The sequence below is a fragment of the Mchenga conophoros genome, linkage group LG14 (genome assembly GCF_057382185.1).
Source record: "Mchenga conophoros isolate Kocher_MC1m ecotype Shallow Benthic linkage group LG14, M_conophoros_male_GT1.1, whole genome shotgun sequence".
Lineage (NCBI taxonomy): Eukaryota > Metazoa > Chordata > Actinopteri > Cichliformes > Cichlidae > Mchenga > Mchenga conophoros.
Genome location: NC_140539.1, coordinates 28,164,553 through 28,178,592, shown reverse-complemented (window position 1 = coordinate 28,178,592; position 14,040 = coordinate 28,164,553). Strand labels below are relative to the sequence as shown.

Below are 14,040 nucleotides of genomic sequence, written 5' to 3'. Positions count from 1 at the left end.
CTCCTATTTGCATCCTCGGTGACGGAGAGGATTGAATCCGAGAACGAGGTCATCCCTTCATCCTTCCTCATCACACTTAACCAATTTACAGCGCAAACATTCACATTTTACATAGCTTCAAGAAGGGGGATTTAACTTTTGGGGTGTAAATGCTCAGCTGTCAGTTTGTCGTGCACAAACCTTTTGAGCTGAATCCATCTCCTTTTTACAGTAACTAGTGATGCTTAACTGTCTGGAGCTGCGAGGCCGGCCGGCTCTCTAAACAGGAGAAGTGTTTGTGTGTGTGCTCACATCTGTAACCACTATTCGACACAAAAATCTGCTTAGGTGGGAGGATGAGGCTGAGACATCACCCTGCCTTTAAAAAATTGGCCTGGACGGTCAAACTAGTGAACACCAGGGGGTGGGTTGTTTCTCATCAGCAGTTCTGAATAACTGCAAAAAAGACCAACACTTGATCCAGGTTTATTTTTATTTAATAGTTTCCCCATTCCGTTTTCAAACCATATAATATGTGTTTTAGAAAAGTCCAATCTTAGCATAGTTTAGTACATATTTATATATTTTTTAATTTACACTATTTCTGTTCAAGACCGCAGTCATGCTTTTGTGTTCTTATGTGAAACTCCACTTGTGGTTTTAACTAAATACTTATTTTCGCCCCTGTCCTTTTTCCGGTGCTATGCCTCCACTGTTTGTACATGTTCAGGGGATCGGGGCAATACAGATATCTCTGGACCGGAGTGGACTAACAGAATAGCTTTGTCCTATCTAGAATTACGCCACTCGCATGAATTAAAAGGTTTTCACAAGGGTTTTGATCATTTTCAAAACACTAAACCATCCAGAGGTCTGTAGTAACATGCAGCAGCACAAATTTGGCTTAAAAAATGTAGGGTTGACATTAATTTCTATAATTATTACAATGATAACAGCAAAAACAAGCTTTTTTCCCCCTTTCTAAAAACAGATTGTCTTAACTATCATGCAAAGGTTCGGTTGTAATAGACAGTCATTTTTGGATTCTGCCCTTTTGCTAAAATGCTTATAAACCGTGGCAACGTGTTTAAAAACCGCCGTCAAAACTGATTTGACTTGCTGAATTTCACTTGCTTTCTTCCATTTCCAAGATTCAGGCAGTTGCAGCCAAGCCGAACACAGCTCACTCTCTGCTACTTAGAGAGAACACTTAGCCTATTGACAGACTCAGCGAAGTGCTTCAGGCTTTTCCAGTACACACACTTTCAAAACGGTTTACCAACACTTCCCTTGGCATCAGATTATCTATAAATACACAGATGGCACAAGCTTACTCTTTCTTACCAGTCTGGACACAGACTGGTGTTGATATGGGTAGAACGGTGGTTTTCAGGAGTGATGTATGAAAGTGGTATCAGCTGTGTACGGCATTAGTGAGTCGTCCTTTTTTAATCTTTGCATTTTTCTTTTACATTCAGATGCCGTGTTAACGTTACAGAAACAATAAGACCACACAGGACAATCTGTGTTCAACAGTATCACAGACAAGACTTCTATAGCAGTCAAAAAGTAGCTCTACAAACACTAGACTTACTCACTTTGATCATGAGCAGCAGTATCTGAAAGTCTGTCTTTGGTATCATGAAAAACAACAGGACTGTGGCAAGGTCTTTGATCCATGTTACTCCATGGAGACCCTCCTGACAAACAACTCAACAAATCAAGAGAATCACAAGACCTCTTCATCGGAAATGCTAAATTTTATATATATACATATATATATATATATACATGCCAGCTACTATTTCAAAGTATTGAAGTAAGAGTTATTAACAGAAGCCAGCTACTTTTACACTGCCATCTCATTATTTTTCTGTTTTGGGATTCAAACATGTTGCACACAGAGCAATGGTTGTACTTACCTTTATACTGCAGCCTGCTTAGATTCAACGTACGTGCATGCACGTGCCTTCAAGTTAAAGAATAATTTCCTAATTTATGGCTGTTGTTACAGATCCCATGGCAACAACCTCTATTGCTTTACCTGTAGCTCTTGTATAACGAAAATTTATTTTCATTTTTTAAAAACGGTAAATCGTTTTCTGAGAACAATTCATCGGTGGAGTTTTTGCTAATGTTACTGAAACCAGAGGAAGCAGTATATATGTTGGGGACTATTTTCAGCAGCGAATTGTTTATCTAATGAGTATTTATTACAGCAAAATGGTGCATGTGGGAATGATTCAGAATAAACGACGATGCCAGCGTTCAGTGCAATGAAAGGAGGTGTCTGCCAGTGACGGTGTGGCTCACTGATGTGTTTTTAATAGTATAAAAGTGGAGCTCTGTGACAGAGGAAAATAAAGTGCTATATGGAAATTGCTGGGGTGGGGAGGGAGGCCAACTTGATGCGTTTTTAAGTGTAAGGTTTATGTCCTTATTCTGGTCTTTACTTTCAGAAGAAAAAAAAAAAGAACAGGAACCACCCATGGCATTATAAATAATGTATCTGTTACAACTCATTTAAACCCTCGTGGATGCAAGACAATCAGTGTGTATGTTATTAAAACCCTGAGTTAGAACTGCTCTCCGGATGGCATATTTATGACCCCCTCACAATGTCATTCACACAGATACAGTTTTTGCTGTAACTAATAAGAAAAGAATGTGAACATTTCCAGAAAAGTTAGACAGGAAGACAAATACCCTCACGCTTTTCTGCCCAGATCTATAAACCTTTAGGCTTGTACTGTCAGAACCATGTCAGCTTTTAAGTGGATAGGCAGTACTTGTTAGTTTAAATGGATTAAAGGTTTTAGAGAAATCCGGGATGATCATTTCTTGTTCTTTTAAAAACAGATAATACACCATTTTAAACACTAAATATAATTTAAAAAAAATGCAAAATAGATGTTTATTTTATGACAACACGCTTTATACAAAGAGTGAAAATTGCAAAACATGAAAAAAATAAAATACATATTCCATCGGAAATAATTATTCAAATCGCATTTCCTTATAAATAAAATGAAAACACTGGTCGTCTGAGGACAGAAGGTCACTATGTGAGGCAGACAGTCAGAGGTGAGTCGATCAATCAATGTGCCTGCAGCTCACAGGATACCTATTGAGACAGATGGTTGCTACCCTATCATCCTTCTTCATGTGCCCTGCTGTCTGTACTGCTGTACGGTGTGCTTTGAATCTCTGCAGAGGTGATGAGCTTCTGCCACGCAGGACGTCCACGGAGAGACCCGTAACCACAGGTTTGTTGATGTTAAACAAAGTGCAATTTAGAAGATGCCTGTAGTGAAAAGCCCTCAGCAGAGTTAGGAACAACAAAGGAATCTGTAGCAGTTTCAGTGGCCGTTACCTGAACTGTGCATCAGTTTTTAGCAGCACGCCTCAGTCGGCAGAGCTGTCCGAGCTCTCCTCACCCATTGCTTTCCAGTTTTTCCTCTTCTTCTTTTTTGAGTTTGGCCCTGAGTCGGAGTCTTTGTGCGAATCGTGCTTTCGCTTTTTGCGACTGTGTGACAGCCTCTCCCTTTTTATCTCATCATTACTGTCCTCTGTGCTGATGTCCACATCTTTTCCTCTGGCTTTTGAAGCTTTCTTGTTTTTATGTCGACTTTTAGTCCTTTTTCTCTTCTGCTTGTCTTTTGTAGCACCGCTGTCATCGCTGCTGTAGTCACTGCTCGAACTGTCCACTTTCTTACGCTTTCCGTCCTCACCTTTCTTCTTTTTTTTCTTCTTCTTCCGTGAGGATTTTTTGGACCGTTTTGATAAGCATGCCTCTGTGTCAGACTTGGACTTTTTCATTTTGTGATGGCTCATCTTCTTTTTGGCACTGTTTTCTTCACTAAAATAAAACAAAGTCAGAAGAATAAATATAAAGACACCACTAGTATGAACAGAAGTATGATCTAATGGCTTAAAGGGGAAATACACTGGTTTTTGATGTGGAGATCAGTCAAGCAAAGAGAACCATCTCTTCTGTGGCTTACTATAAAGAAGCTCTCTGTAAAGTCTTAGAAACATAATGTTTACGATGTAATCCTAGAGTTTATTTCAGCTTTGACTTGAAGACCTCTTCGTTTTTAAAAGAAAGTATGAGCGGTAGAGATTCATTAACAAGGAAGCTCGTTAATAACCAGAATGTTAACATCATGGAGGTGTGAATGTTTGAGGCTGTGTGAAGATTAAAATACTGTGTGTTCATCATCCATTAAATCTGGATAATAACCCGTTATTACTAGAGTGACTATTTGCACCCAGGTGAGAACAGTTACACAGCAGCTATTTACACTGGGCCCCCTCACTCAGCTATATCAACATGGGTGTAAATTATAGGGATTTGTATAATTTTCAAATTCTCAACTTTTTAAAAATACTTTATCTGCCTATTTCTTGCACATTTCCCCTCATTTTCTTTTACCAGTAATACTCCTACAAATATCAGCAAAACCATGAGCTCTTTGCAAACCACTATTAAACAACAAAATTAGAAGACCAAGTGTTTAAAAAGTGCTTGATGCCAGTGTACAAATATTAGCAACATACTTCACCAAACTAAAGTGGTCAGACAGTTCAGGGTAAAATCTTTACAAACACAAATGAAATGAAGCTTGCATATCATAAATCTAGCACAGCTATGGTCACAGTATTTCTGCCTGAAATATCCAGCTTTGTTAAATGACTAGATGGAATATTTTATCCCAAAAACAATAATGCTGGAATGCTTGTGACCAGGTGCATAAAGTATTTTACAGTAATACAGGAAATCTTTGTTTGTGAGCTCCTCTTACACAATCAGGAGCAATCAAAATTTGCACAGTTACAGCTCAGGTCCTCGAAGGCTATTATCTGTTTCAGAGGTATGCCATCATAATGGCCTAGCAACTGCTTAAAAACAGACAAAATGACTCATTTGTAGTGTTTATGCACCTGTAACACCACATAAAAACATTTTAATTTCATGACAACAACATGTAATTTATATGCACAAATTTTCTTTAAGAATGACACATTATCATCATCTAAAAATCACACACCAAACAATACTGTAGCATAGGAAAGTGCTGGAATCAAAGTCAGAACCTGATTTTAACACTATTTACAACTCATAATTACAATTATTTTGACAAATGTTGAGGTAATTAATAAAATCTAAATAGTTAATGAACTACCTAATGCAGGGGTGGGCAATTCCAGGCCTCGAGGGCCGGTGTCCTGCAGGTTTTAGATCTCACCCTGGGTCAACACACCTGAATCACATGATTAGTTCGTTACCAGGCCTCTGGAGAACTTCAGGACATGTTGAGGAGCTAATTTAGCCATTTAAATCAGCTGTTCAAGGACACATGAAACCATTCTACTCTGACAAAACGTCCTACCCGTATTATAATTTGACGGTGAGTTGCGACTAAACCTAAGCCTACCCCTAACCATAAGAAGTATTCCGGATGGGTGAGAGAAAAAGAAGTTAATTCGGCGTTGGTTTTGTGCGCATGCGCAGAAACATTGGGTAGGATGTTTTTCCAGGTAGGATGGATTCCCAGAACACCGGCCCTCGAGGCCTGGAGTTGCCCACCCCTGATCTAATGGGTGTACCCTTTTTTCAGTGCAGGGGGCAAGTCTCATAATGGAGTCTCTTCTTACTTCTGCTACTTTGTTAACCATGAAATTATGTAACAGACTTCAGCCTGGTATCAGTTGGTCTTGCATTACTACAAGGTTCAGGGTTGAGAGGTTAACTCCATGGAAATGTGGTAAATTGCATGAGTGCCCTTTTAAAGTCTGAATATCTATTTGAATATATAATAACCCATTTGGTATGTATGAAATTTCTGCTTACCCATCACTTTCAAACTCCTCGGGATAAAGCTCCTTGAACCCACTATGTCCCCATCTGTGATGGAAATATATGAAATCACATATATTAGTTCATCTGATGTAGCACTCCAGCATTTCCATTACACACTGGAAACACATGACCACAGCCACTTCATTATGTTTTGTTTTTTGTACAGTACCTGTCAGGATCATTGGACTCAAATTCATACAGTTTTCGAGTCCAGTATCGAGCCTCTCTGTCATCATGTTCTGAGGCACGCTCTCTGCTTCGGTTAAAGTCTCTACGTTGATCTGACACTCGGTCGCAGTGCATATGTCCTCTGAAATACAACCATTATCCTTAAATCATCAAGTCAATGTATAATCAAAAAGACAGCTGCATTACAAAGATTCAAAAGTGCTGTGATTTCATTTGTGTTTAGGTAGATCAAATTAAATTGAGGTATTTACCTCACAAACTCTGCATCTGAAAAATCTTTTCGTTGGGATGTTTGGATCTCCCAGTCTCGCATTTTCCACATTTCAATTTCCTCTTGGATCTGCACAACAACATGCACACAAAGACAACACAGAGATGCATTAGTGTACACATGATACAAATATTTACAAATGTTATCCTTCCTGTGCGTCGGTAGAAAAGAAATCCTGCCAATCAGTGGGCTAAACTACCTACTTCAACATAGTTGGTTTGTTTTGGTATTTTATACCTGCTGTATAAGAGTTTAATCTGAGCAAGCAGAGACTGGGCTTGACGTATCGCTCTCGTACAAGCTTTGTAATTTTGTTCCTAGACAGGTTAAAGATAGACTATAGCTGCAGTGTACAGTCAGTTATTTTGTCTGACCTCATACAGACTGTGACAGCGTCTATACACAACTGACTACAATTGGATAAAATACATAAAATTATAACATTTCCTGCTAAATTGTTGTGGAAAGGAAGCCTAAAGGACCAAACAGAAGCAATGCATTCATTTAAACAAATCATCAACTCAGCTCAACTTTAAGCTTTAAGTAATTAATCAATAGATTAGTGCACATAAAAAAAAAACCCCTCCACCTTCATCTTACAAACACTTGTTGAGTCTAAACGCACCTTGTTGTGGGCATCCGTGTGTCGGATTACATTCCTCAGCAGCGTTTTTCCCAACGGCTGCTTTGACATGATGATACCTGACATAAGAAACATGTAAGTGATGGGCAGTAGAAACCGAAAGCAAGAGAAGGGCTACCAATAATATGAATAACTCTTATCCCTCGAACACTCAATATTCCCTATTAGCTTAGCTCGTTGCTAATAGCATAAGAATAATGTTTAAACAGCAAAACATGTTCTAAAGTCCACTCCCCTCGGTTTCGCTTAACTGTATACAAGTGTCGGCATTACTACACGTTTACTGTGATTTATTTTTTTAAATTATGTCCAAACTGTACCTTCCAAAACAGAGCACCATTCAAGAAGAAGAAAAAACAGCGTCTACTAGCGCTTCCGCTCTACCAAGTTACGTAATGGCGTCGCGCAATCTACGTCATTGCACTTTGAGGAACTCAACCGTGATTGGTCCAAGTGTTTGTCAGTCATCTCAGCAGCTGCTGCTAAACGGTGAGAACTGCAACTTATTAACGGCAAAATTAATTAAAGTAAGAATTATTTTCTTTATAAAACGTCATTTTTTGTACTGAGTACTTTCAATGGCTAAAATATTTTCATGTCATATCTGTGATTTTTTGCGTTGCACTGTGTCTTTGTGGCTCTAGAAAAAGCATATGACTGGGTGCCAAGAAAGGAACAGTGGTACAGTAGTAGGGAAGTGCGTGAGCATGTTGCAGGTCATTTGTGAGGACAGCAAGACAGTAGAAGTGACAGATGGGTTCAGGTTAGTGTGGGATTACATCAGGGACTGCCTCTGAGCTCCTTCTTGCTTGTCATTTTGATAGACAGGCAGACAGATGAGGTCAGGCAGGAGTCTCTGTGGACTGTGATGCTCACAGATGACATTGTAATCTGTGGTGAGCGTATGGAGCAGGTGGAAAACAGCCTGAAAAGGTGGAGGTATGCACCGAAGAGAATAAGAGTGGATTTCAGTAGAAGCGAGACAGAATAGTTGCAGGTGTAACGGTGAACTTGGAAGGAGCAAAGGTGGATGAATTTAAATACCTGGGGTCAGGCATCCAAAGCAACAGACAGTGCATCCCCATCTTCAAGAGAAGTAAAAAAGAGAGTGCAATGAGGATGGACTGGGTGGAGACGGGTGTCAGGGTGATTTGTGACAGAAGGATAGCAGCCAGAGTGAAGATTTACAAGATCGTAGAGAGACCTGCTGTGTTGTAGGGTTTGGAGACAATAGAACTGACAAAAAGACAGGAAGAAGTGGGAGAGCTGAAGATATTAAGATTTTTGTTGGTAGTGACAATGATGCACAGGATTAGAAATAAGTAAATCAGAGGGACAGCTCATATTGAGCACTTTGGAGTTTTAGAAGCAAGGCTGAGACAGTTTGGACATGTGCAGAGGAGTGATAGTGGCTATATTGGACAAAGGAAGTTGAAGATGGGGCTGCCAGGCACGTGGAGGAGAGGATTCATGGATGTAGTGATAGAGGACATGCAGAGGGTTGGTGTGACAGAAGAGGATGCTAGGGATAAAGATGAGATAGAGGTAGCCCTCGTGACCCCTGAAGGGAGCAGCTGAAAGATGTAGTGATTCCATCATTGTTACCATCCACTGTTCCTGCAGAACTTACCACTTATTCTTTGTTGTGCAGACAACAAAACAAAGCAACAAGAATATGTGACAAAGCAGAATGTATAGGTTATATCTGCTGGTTTAACTTTCAAAAGCCAGTTCACCTATTTACGTCATTGTAATCGCAATTACAATTGCAATGATTAATTTTATGTTAAGGATGGCTATATCTTATTTTTTAGAAAATGTAAACATATATAGCCAGGCTACTAATGTTTTGTACTGACCTATATATGACCAAAAAAATAAACAAATAAATAAATGAATAAAAATAGCTACACTCTGCATAACCCAGTTTTCACTGAAGACTTCATAGCCCCAAGTTGTACATTTGGCTCTTGGGATCTTCCTAAAGTCTCTGTACCAATATAAGGCCTGCACAACTTTCAAACAAGATGGATCGCTTTCCGCAAATAAATTAGCCTTATGTCTAATTTAAATGCTGCCACAGTTGTGCAAGCCAGTACTTCAAAGGCACATTCAGTTAGTAGATGTTATCTGCTTGGTTGGATGTAGTAAGCTGCTCTCATTGCATAGTGGGTATAGTAAATTTTGGGAATCAAAGTGTATTTCTTGCATATTCATTAGACCTAATTATGGTGTTTGTAAGATATAGCGCAGAAAAATCAAACTACTATAAAGGCCATAAAGGTAATAGAAAGTAAATTCTATCATCATTATGACACATTGTTCATAAAAGGTAGAATTGTGTTATGTGAATTTGTGCACTATATCTGACAAACTCTGAAATGCACATGAATCAGGGTACATTTTTACATGAATGAGCACCTTGCACTTTAATACCACTTCGACAAAAAAAGGTCTCCTGTTCAAACCTAAAAGCAGGGCTTTTAGACTTTGTTCAAGTCAAACCAGATTTGAAACAATTGTGTCAGAATAATTTAATATCCAACCTCTGATGCTCTGAAAGGTGAAAAGAGGTGCTGAAAACTAGTCTACATTTACCGGTGAGTCACAAACTCTTACAAATGTACAAGTATCAGTTTCGAATACTTGTGCAAAATGAATATGCAAAATGTTTCTTTAGATTGATACAGTACTGAACTGGTACTTTTTATTCCACTACACTGATCAAAAACTACATATTAGTGTTTCTCATCTACAAATTAAACATCTGTGGTTTCTGGACAGCTTTTAATAAATTTTATAGAAATGTTTGATTTATAGATCTGTGTTCATCTGATGTCTCAAAACCAAGTGTTTGGTGTTTATTTTAGATTTAGAAGTTGCACTTGACTGAATGCAACACAAATTAAAAACTACTTGAAGGTTATAAACCCTTCCAAACTTTTCCTTTTTACAAGGATAACAACTTTTACGGGTTCAGCCTTGGCTGAGTACAGATTTTGAATGCTTGGTGTATATTCTTTAAATAATTATTTATTTAAAGAGCAAATAATTTTTCACATTGGTTTCAGTTATGTAGTCAATATGTACACAAGTGGTTTAATCTAAAAGATGTTGGCTTTGTTTTCGCTCTCCAATGTTATCTCCCAAACAAAAATACTTCCTTCTAAATTGACTAAAAAAATGCATCAACTTCCTAGGGGGAAACTCTTATCAGCTTCATGGTTATCTGTTTGAAGGTCACTGAAATGAAGGGGGGAAAACATAGATAACTTTTGTTTAAGGTATCTTAGTAATTTGATACAAAAACCCATAGTGCCCATGCAAGCAAGCTCTATTTTAGCAACTCATTTGATTTACAAATAGGCTGACTGCATGCTGTCTCTGTGGCAAACTGGCTTTTTTTCTCATTGCCTGGATCCCCAGTGGTGGAATGACTTTGGCACCACACTTTGAACAGCAAAGTCATTGTTTATATATCATCCGTACATGAATCCAACAGTGCCTGATAAAAACACTTCCCTCAATCACGTCTTGCTCTGCCAAATCATCATTGTCTGCCTTTAGGGCACCTGAGTTTGTCCTTGTTTTTTCAATATTGGGGAAAAAATATTCAAAGTAATGCCGAGAAAAAAAGGAATCAGCTCATGATGGAACGCAAACAACCTTATAAGGCTGTTTCAAGAAAAAGGTTTCCATGAAGTTATTGAAGTCGCCAAACTAATCAGTGCACTTTCTGCATAATATTGGAGCCTCTTAGTGTTATTATTGTTATTTGTAAACAATTCCATTTTTTCATCCTTGTTGACAAAGCTACTTTTGAATTTAGTTATTTAAGCCTGTAGATAGATGGGTGTGGGTGGATTTTCAGTCTGTTTTTTATTTACCTGATAGGAAGTCTTCCTGCTTGCAAAATCAAGGTAGAGGACGGTCAAATAATGCATCTTAAATAACTGAAAGACCCAAACAGTGCTCACCAGAATTTTATTCATCTGTTTGTCTGTCTTACAACAAATACTGTTGTTAGACAGACAAACAGATGTCAGCCTACAACTGATTTGAATGAAATCCCACATGATCCAGCCGTTAGGTGTTTTTGCTGACTCTTGATTTTAAATGCACTGCGATGTCTCATTTAGTCCACATATTGCTGCTGTGAAGGAAACCGTGCGCAGATTCAAAATTACAGCCACTGATTAGCCCATAAGTGGACGCTGACCTTCCTTCTGACCTGTAGCACGAAGCTCATTTGATGCTTGATTGTGTAGCTTTGGCCGATTAGGTGAGGTTCAGATGACTTATTATGAGCGTCATTACGATAGAATTTGATTTGCAGGGCTTGGTGGTCATGTTTGAGCTGTGAGGATGTGTAAACAGTGTTCATGGTTCGTGGAGGGGTAAAATCTTGAAAGAGTCAAGGACTGTTCAATAATGTATATTGGAGTTATTTTTGAAGACATAGGGTTGAGTTGAAAAATACATTTTCTTTTGAAAGGGCTTATAAGAAAATATTAACCTCCCCACCCCATCCGTATTTAATAAGAACAAATATATAATTTGACCTTTTGTGACCTCCATAAAGTGGTTTCTCATAAGCTTCTGACACCTTATCTGCTCATTCCTTGCATGCAGATGCTTTTAGGAACGGAGAGTGCCCCAGCCGTATTTCAAGCTTTGGTAAATGATGTTCTCAGGGACTTTCTGAACAGATTTGTGTTCTCCAGAGATTCCTGGGCTTTGCCAACTTCTACAGGCGATTCGTCAGGAACTACAGTCAGGTAGTTGCACCTCTAACACGCCTCACGTCTACAAAGCACCCATTCACGTGGCCTACCGAAGCCGACAGAGCTTTCAACAAGCTGAAACAACTGTTTACAACAGCTCCCGTGCTAATTCAGCCCGACACCAGCAAGCCCTTCATCGTTGAGGTGGACGCATCAGATGTTGGAGTGGGGGCAGTGTTGTCTCAACATACTGGTCCATCAGCAAAGTTACAACCCTGCGCTTTCTTCTCGCGTCGCTTGTCTCCGGCAGAGAGAAACTACGATATTGGGGACCGTGAGCTGCTTGCTGTGAAACTAGCATTGGAGGAGTGGCGGCACCTGCTGGAGGGGGCTGAGCACCCATTCATAGTCTGGACAGACCATAAAAATTTAACATACCTACGGAATGCAAAGAGACTAAATACACGCCAAGCCCGTTGGTCACTGTTTTTTGCCCGTTTCAACTTTTCTATCTCATATCGCCCAGGTACCCGGAATGTTAAGCCAGATGCTCTCTCCCGCCAGTTCGAAGCTGCCTCAGAGCGGTCAGGGGTGCCCTCCATACTCCCTGCCAGCTGTCGTGTAGGGGCTGTCACATGGGAAGTAGACTCCGTCATTCAGCGGGCTCTGCAAACAGAACCTGATCCGGGCACCGGTCCAGCTAACAAGCGCTATGTACCCACAGCAGCCCGCACCAAGGTTTTGGAATGGGTTCACACGGCCAAGTTCACAGGTCACCCGGGCCGAGGTAGGACAGCTATGCTACTGAAGAGACACTTTTGGTGGGAGACGTTGGATAGGGATGTACGTGAATACGTAGCTGCTTGCACGGTTTGTGCTCGTAATAAGTCCAGGAATCACCGTCCTTACGGACTGCTTCACCCACTAACCACCCCACACCGGCCATGGTCACATATTGCGTTGGATTTTGTAACAGGGCTTCCAAACTCTGCAGGAAAGACTACCATACTTACCATAGTTGACAGATTTTCCAAGGCAGCACATTTCATAGCTCTAGATAAACTGCCCACTGCTTCAGAAACAGCTAAACTGTTGGTTGAACATGTTTTCAGACTCCATGGGATCCCTATGGAAATAGTGTCTGACAGGGGTCCCCAGTTTGCTTCTCAGGCCTGGGGAGCCTTTTGTACGGCCCTGGGGGCCAAGCCCTGTTTGAGCTCAGGCTACCATCCACAGACCAATGGCCAAACTGAGCGCCTGAACCAAGAACTCGAGACCACTCTTCGCTGCGTCACTGCCCATAATCCAGCCTCTTGGTCCACATTCTTGCCGTGGGTTGAATATGCGCATAACACACTCACCGCCTCGGCCACAGGTCTTTCACCTTTTGAGGCGTCCTTAGGTTACCAGCCACCTCTGTTCCCCGAGCAAGAAGCTGAGCTTGCGGTGCCTTCTGTCCAGCATCATCTGCAGCGTTGCCGCCGGGCCTGGACGCGGACTCGTGAGGCGCTGTTGCGCGCTGTGTCTCGCCAATGCCATTACGCCAACCAGCGGCGCACGGCGGCTCCTACTTACTCTCCGGGGCAAAAAGTGTGGCTGGCGGCTAAGGATATCCTGCTCCAGGGAACCTCCCGCAAGCTGTCTCCGCGCTATATTGGGCCTTTCGTGATTGACAGGCTGATTGGCCCTGCGGCAGTCCGGCTCACATTGCCTGCATCGTTGCGGATCCATCCGGTGTTCCATGTTTCGCAGGTCAAGCCAGTGTTGTCTAGTCCTCTGTGCCCTCCTTCCGACCCCCCTCCTCCCGCCCGGCTCGTCGATGGTCATCCTGCCTTCTCGGTGCGGCGTATCCTGGACGTGCGTTGGTGGGGCAGGGGCCGGCAGTTTCTGGTGGACTGGGTGGGGTACGGGCCTGAGGAGCGTTCGTGGGTGTCTCGGTCTCTGATCTTGGACCCGGCGCTTGTTTCTGATTTTTTCTGGTCTCGTCGCGTGTCCGGGTCTGCTCGGTCGCCGGGGGGCGATCGTTGAGGAGGGGGTACTGTCATGGTCCGGGTGAGCACGGGGTTTTTCCACTCCGCTGGGTTCTACCTTCAGGCAGAGACTCCAATCAGCTTCCACACCTGGTTCCAATCAAGTCACCTGCATATAAGACCAGCATTCACAACAGACCTCTGCCAGATCTTCTGCTAACCCATGTCAGTGCTAGGCTGCGAACCCCTTGTGAGAACCCTCAACTACTGCTTTTCCCTCACCGTGTTTTTCTTTGTCATAGGACCCACCTGGCAGTCACGTTTCCCGAACTACTCTCATCTCCGCCTGGACGCTGGTTCTGTCATCTGGTTTCTTCCTCTCCACCTTCGGACTACACCTG

At 41.4% G+C, this 14,040-nt stretch overlaps 1 protein-coding gene across 1 annotated transcript; it reads right to left on the bottom strand.

Moving 5' to 3' along the window:
* Window positions 1–2,868: 2,868 nt before the first annotated feature.
* nkapd1 (NKAP domain containing 1) lies at window positions 2,869–7,379 on the bottom strand. The gene is made up of 6 exons (XM_085243748.1): window positions 7,266–7,379; window positions 6,928–7,004; window positions 6,283–6,371; window positions 6,012–6,152; window positions 5,834–5,887; window positions 2,869–3,838 (listed from the first exon to the last, which is right to left on the bottom strand). Exons 2-6 carry the CDS (start codon window positions 6,994–6,996, stop codon window positions 3,385–3,387), a joined length of 807 nt encoding a protein of 268 aa, XP_085099874.1. The 5' UTR covers window positions 6,997–7,004; window positions 7,266–7,379; the 3' UTR covers window positions 2,869–3,384.
* Window positions 7,380–14,040: the final 6,661 nt, after the last annotated feature.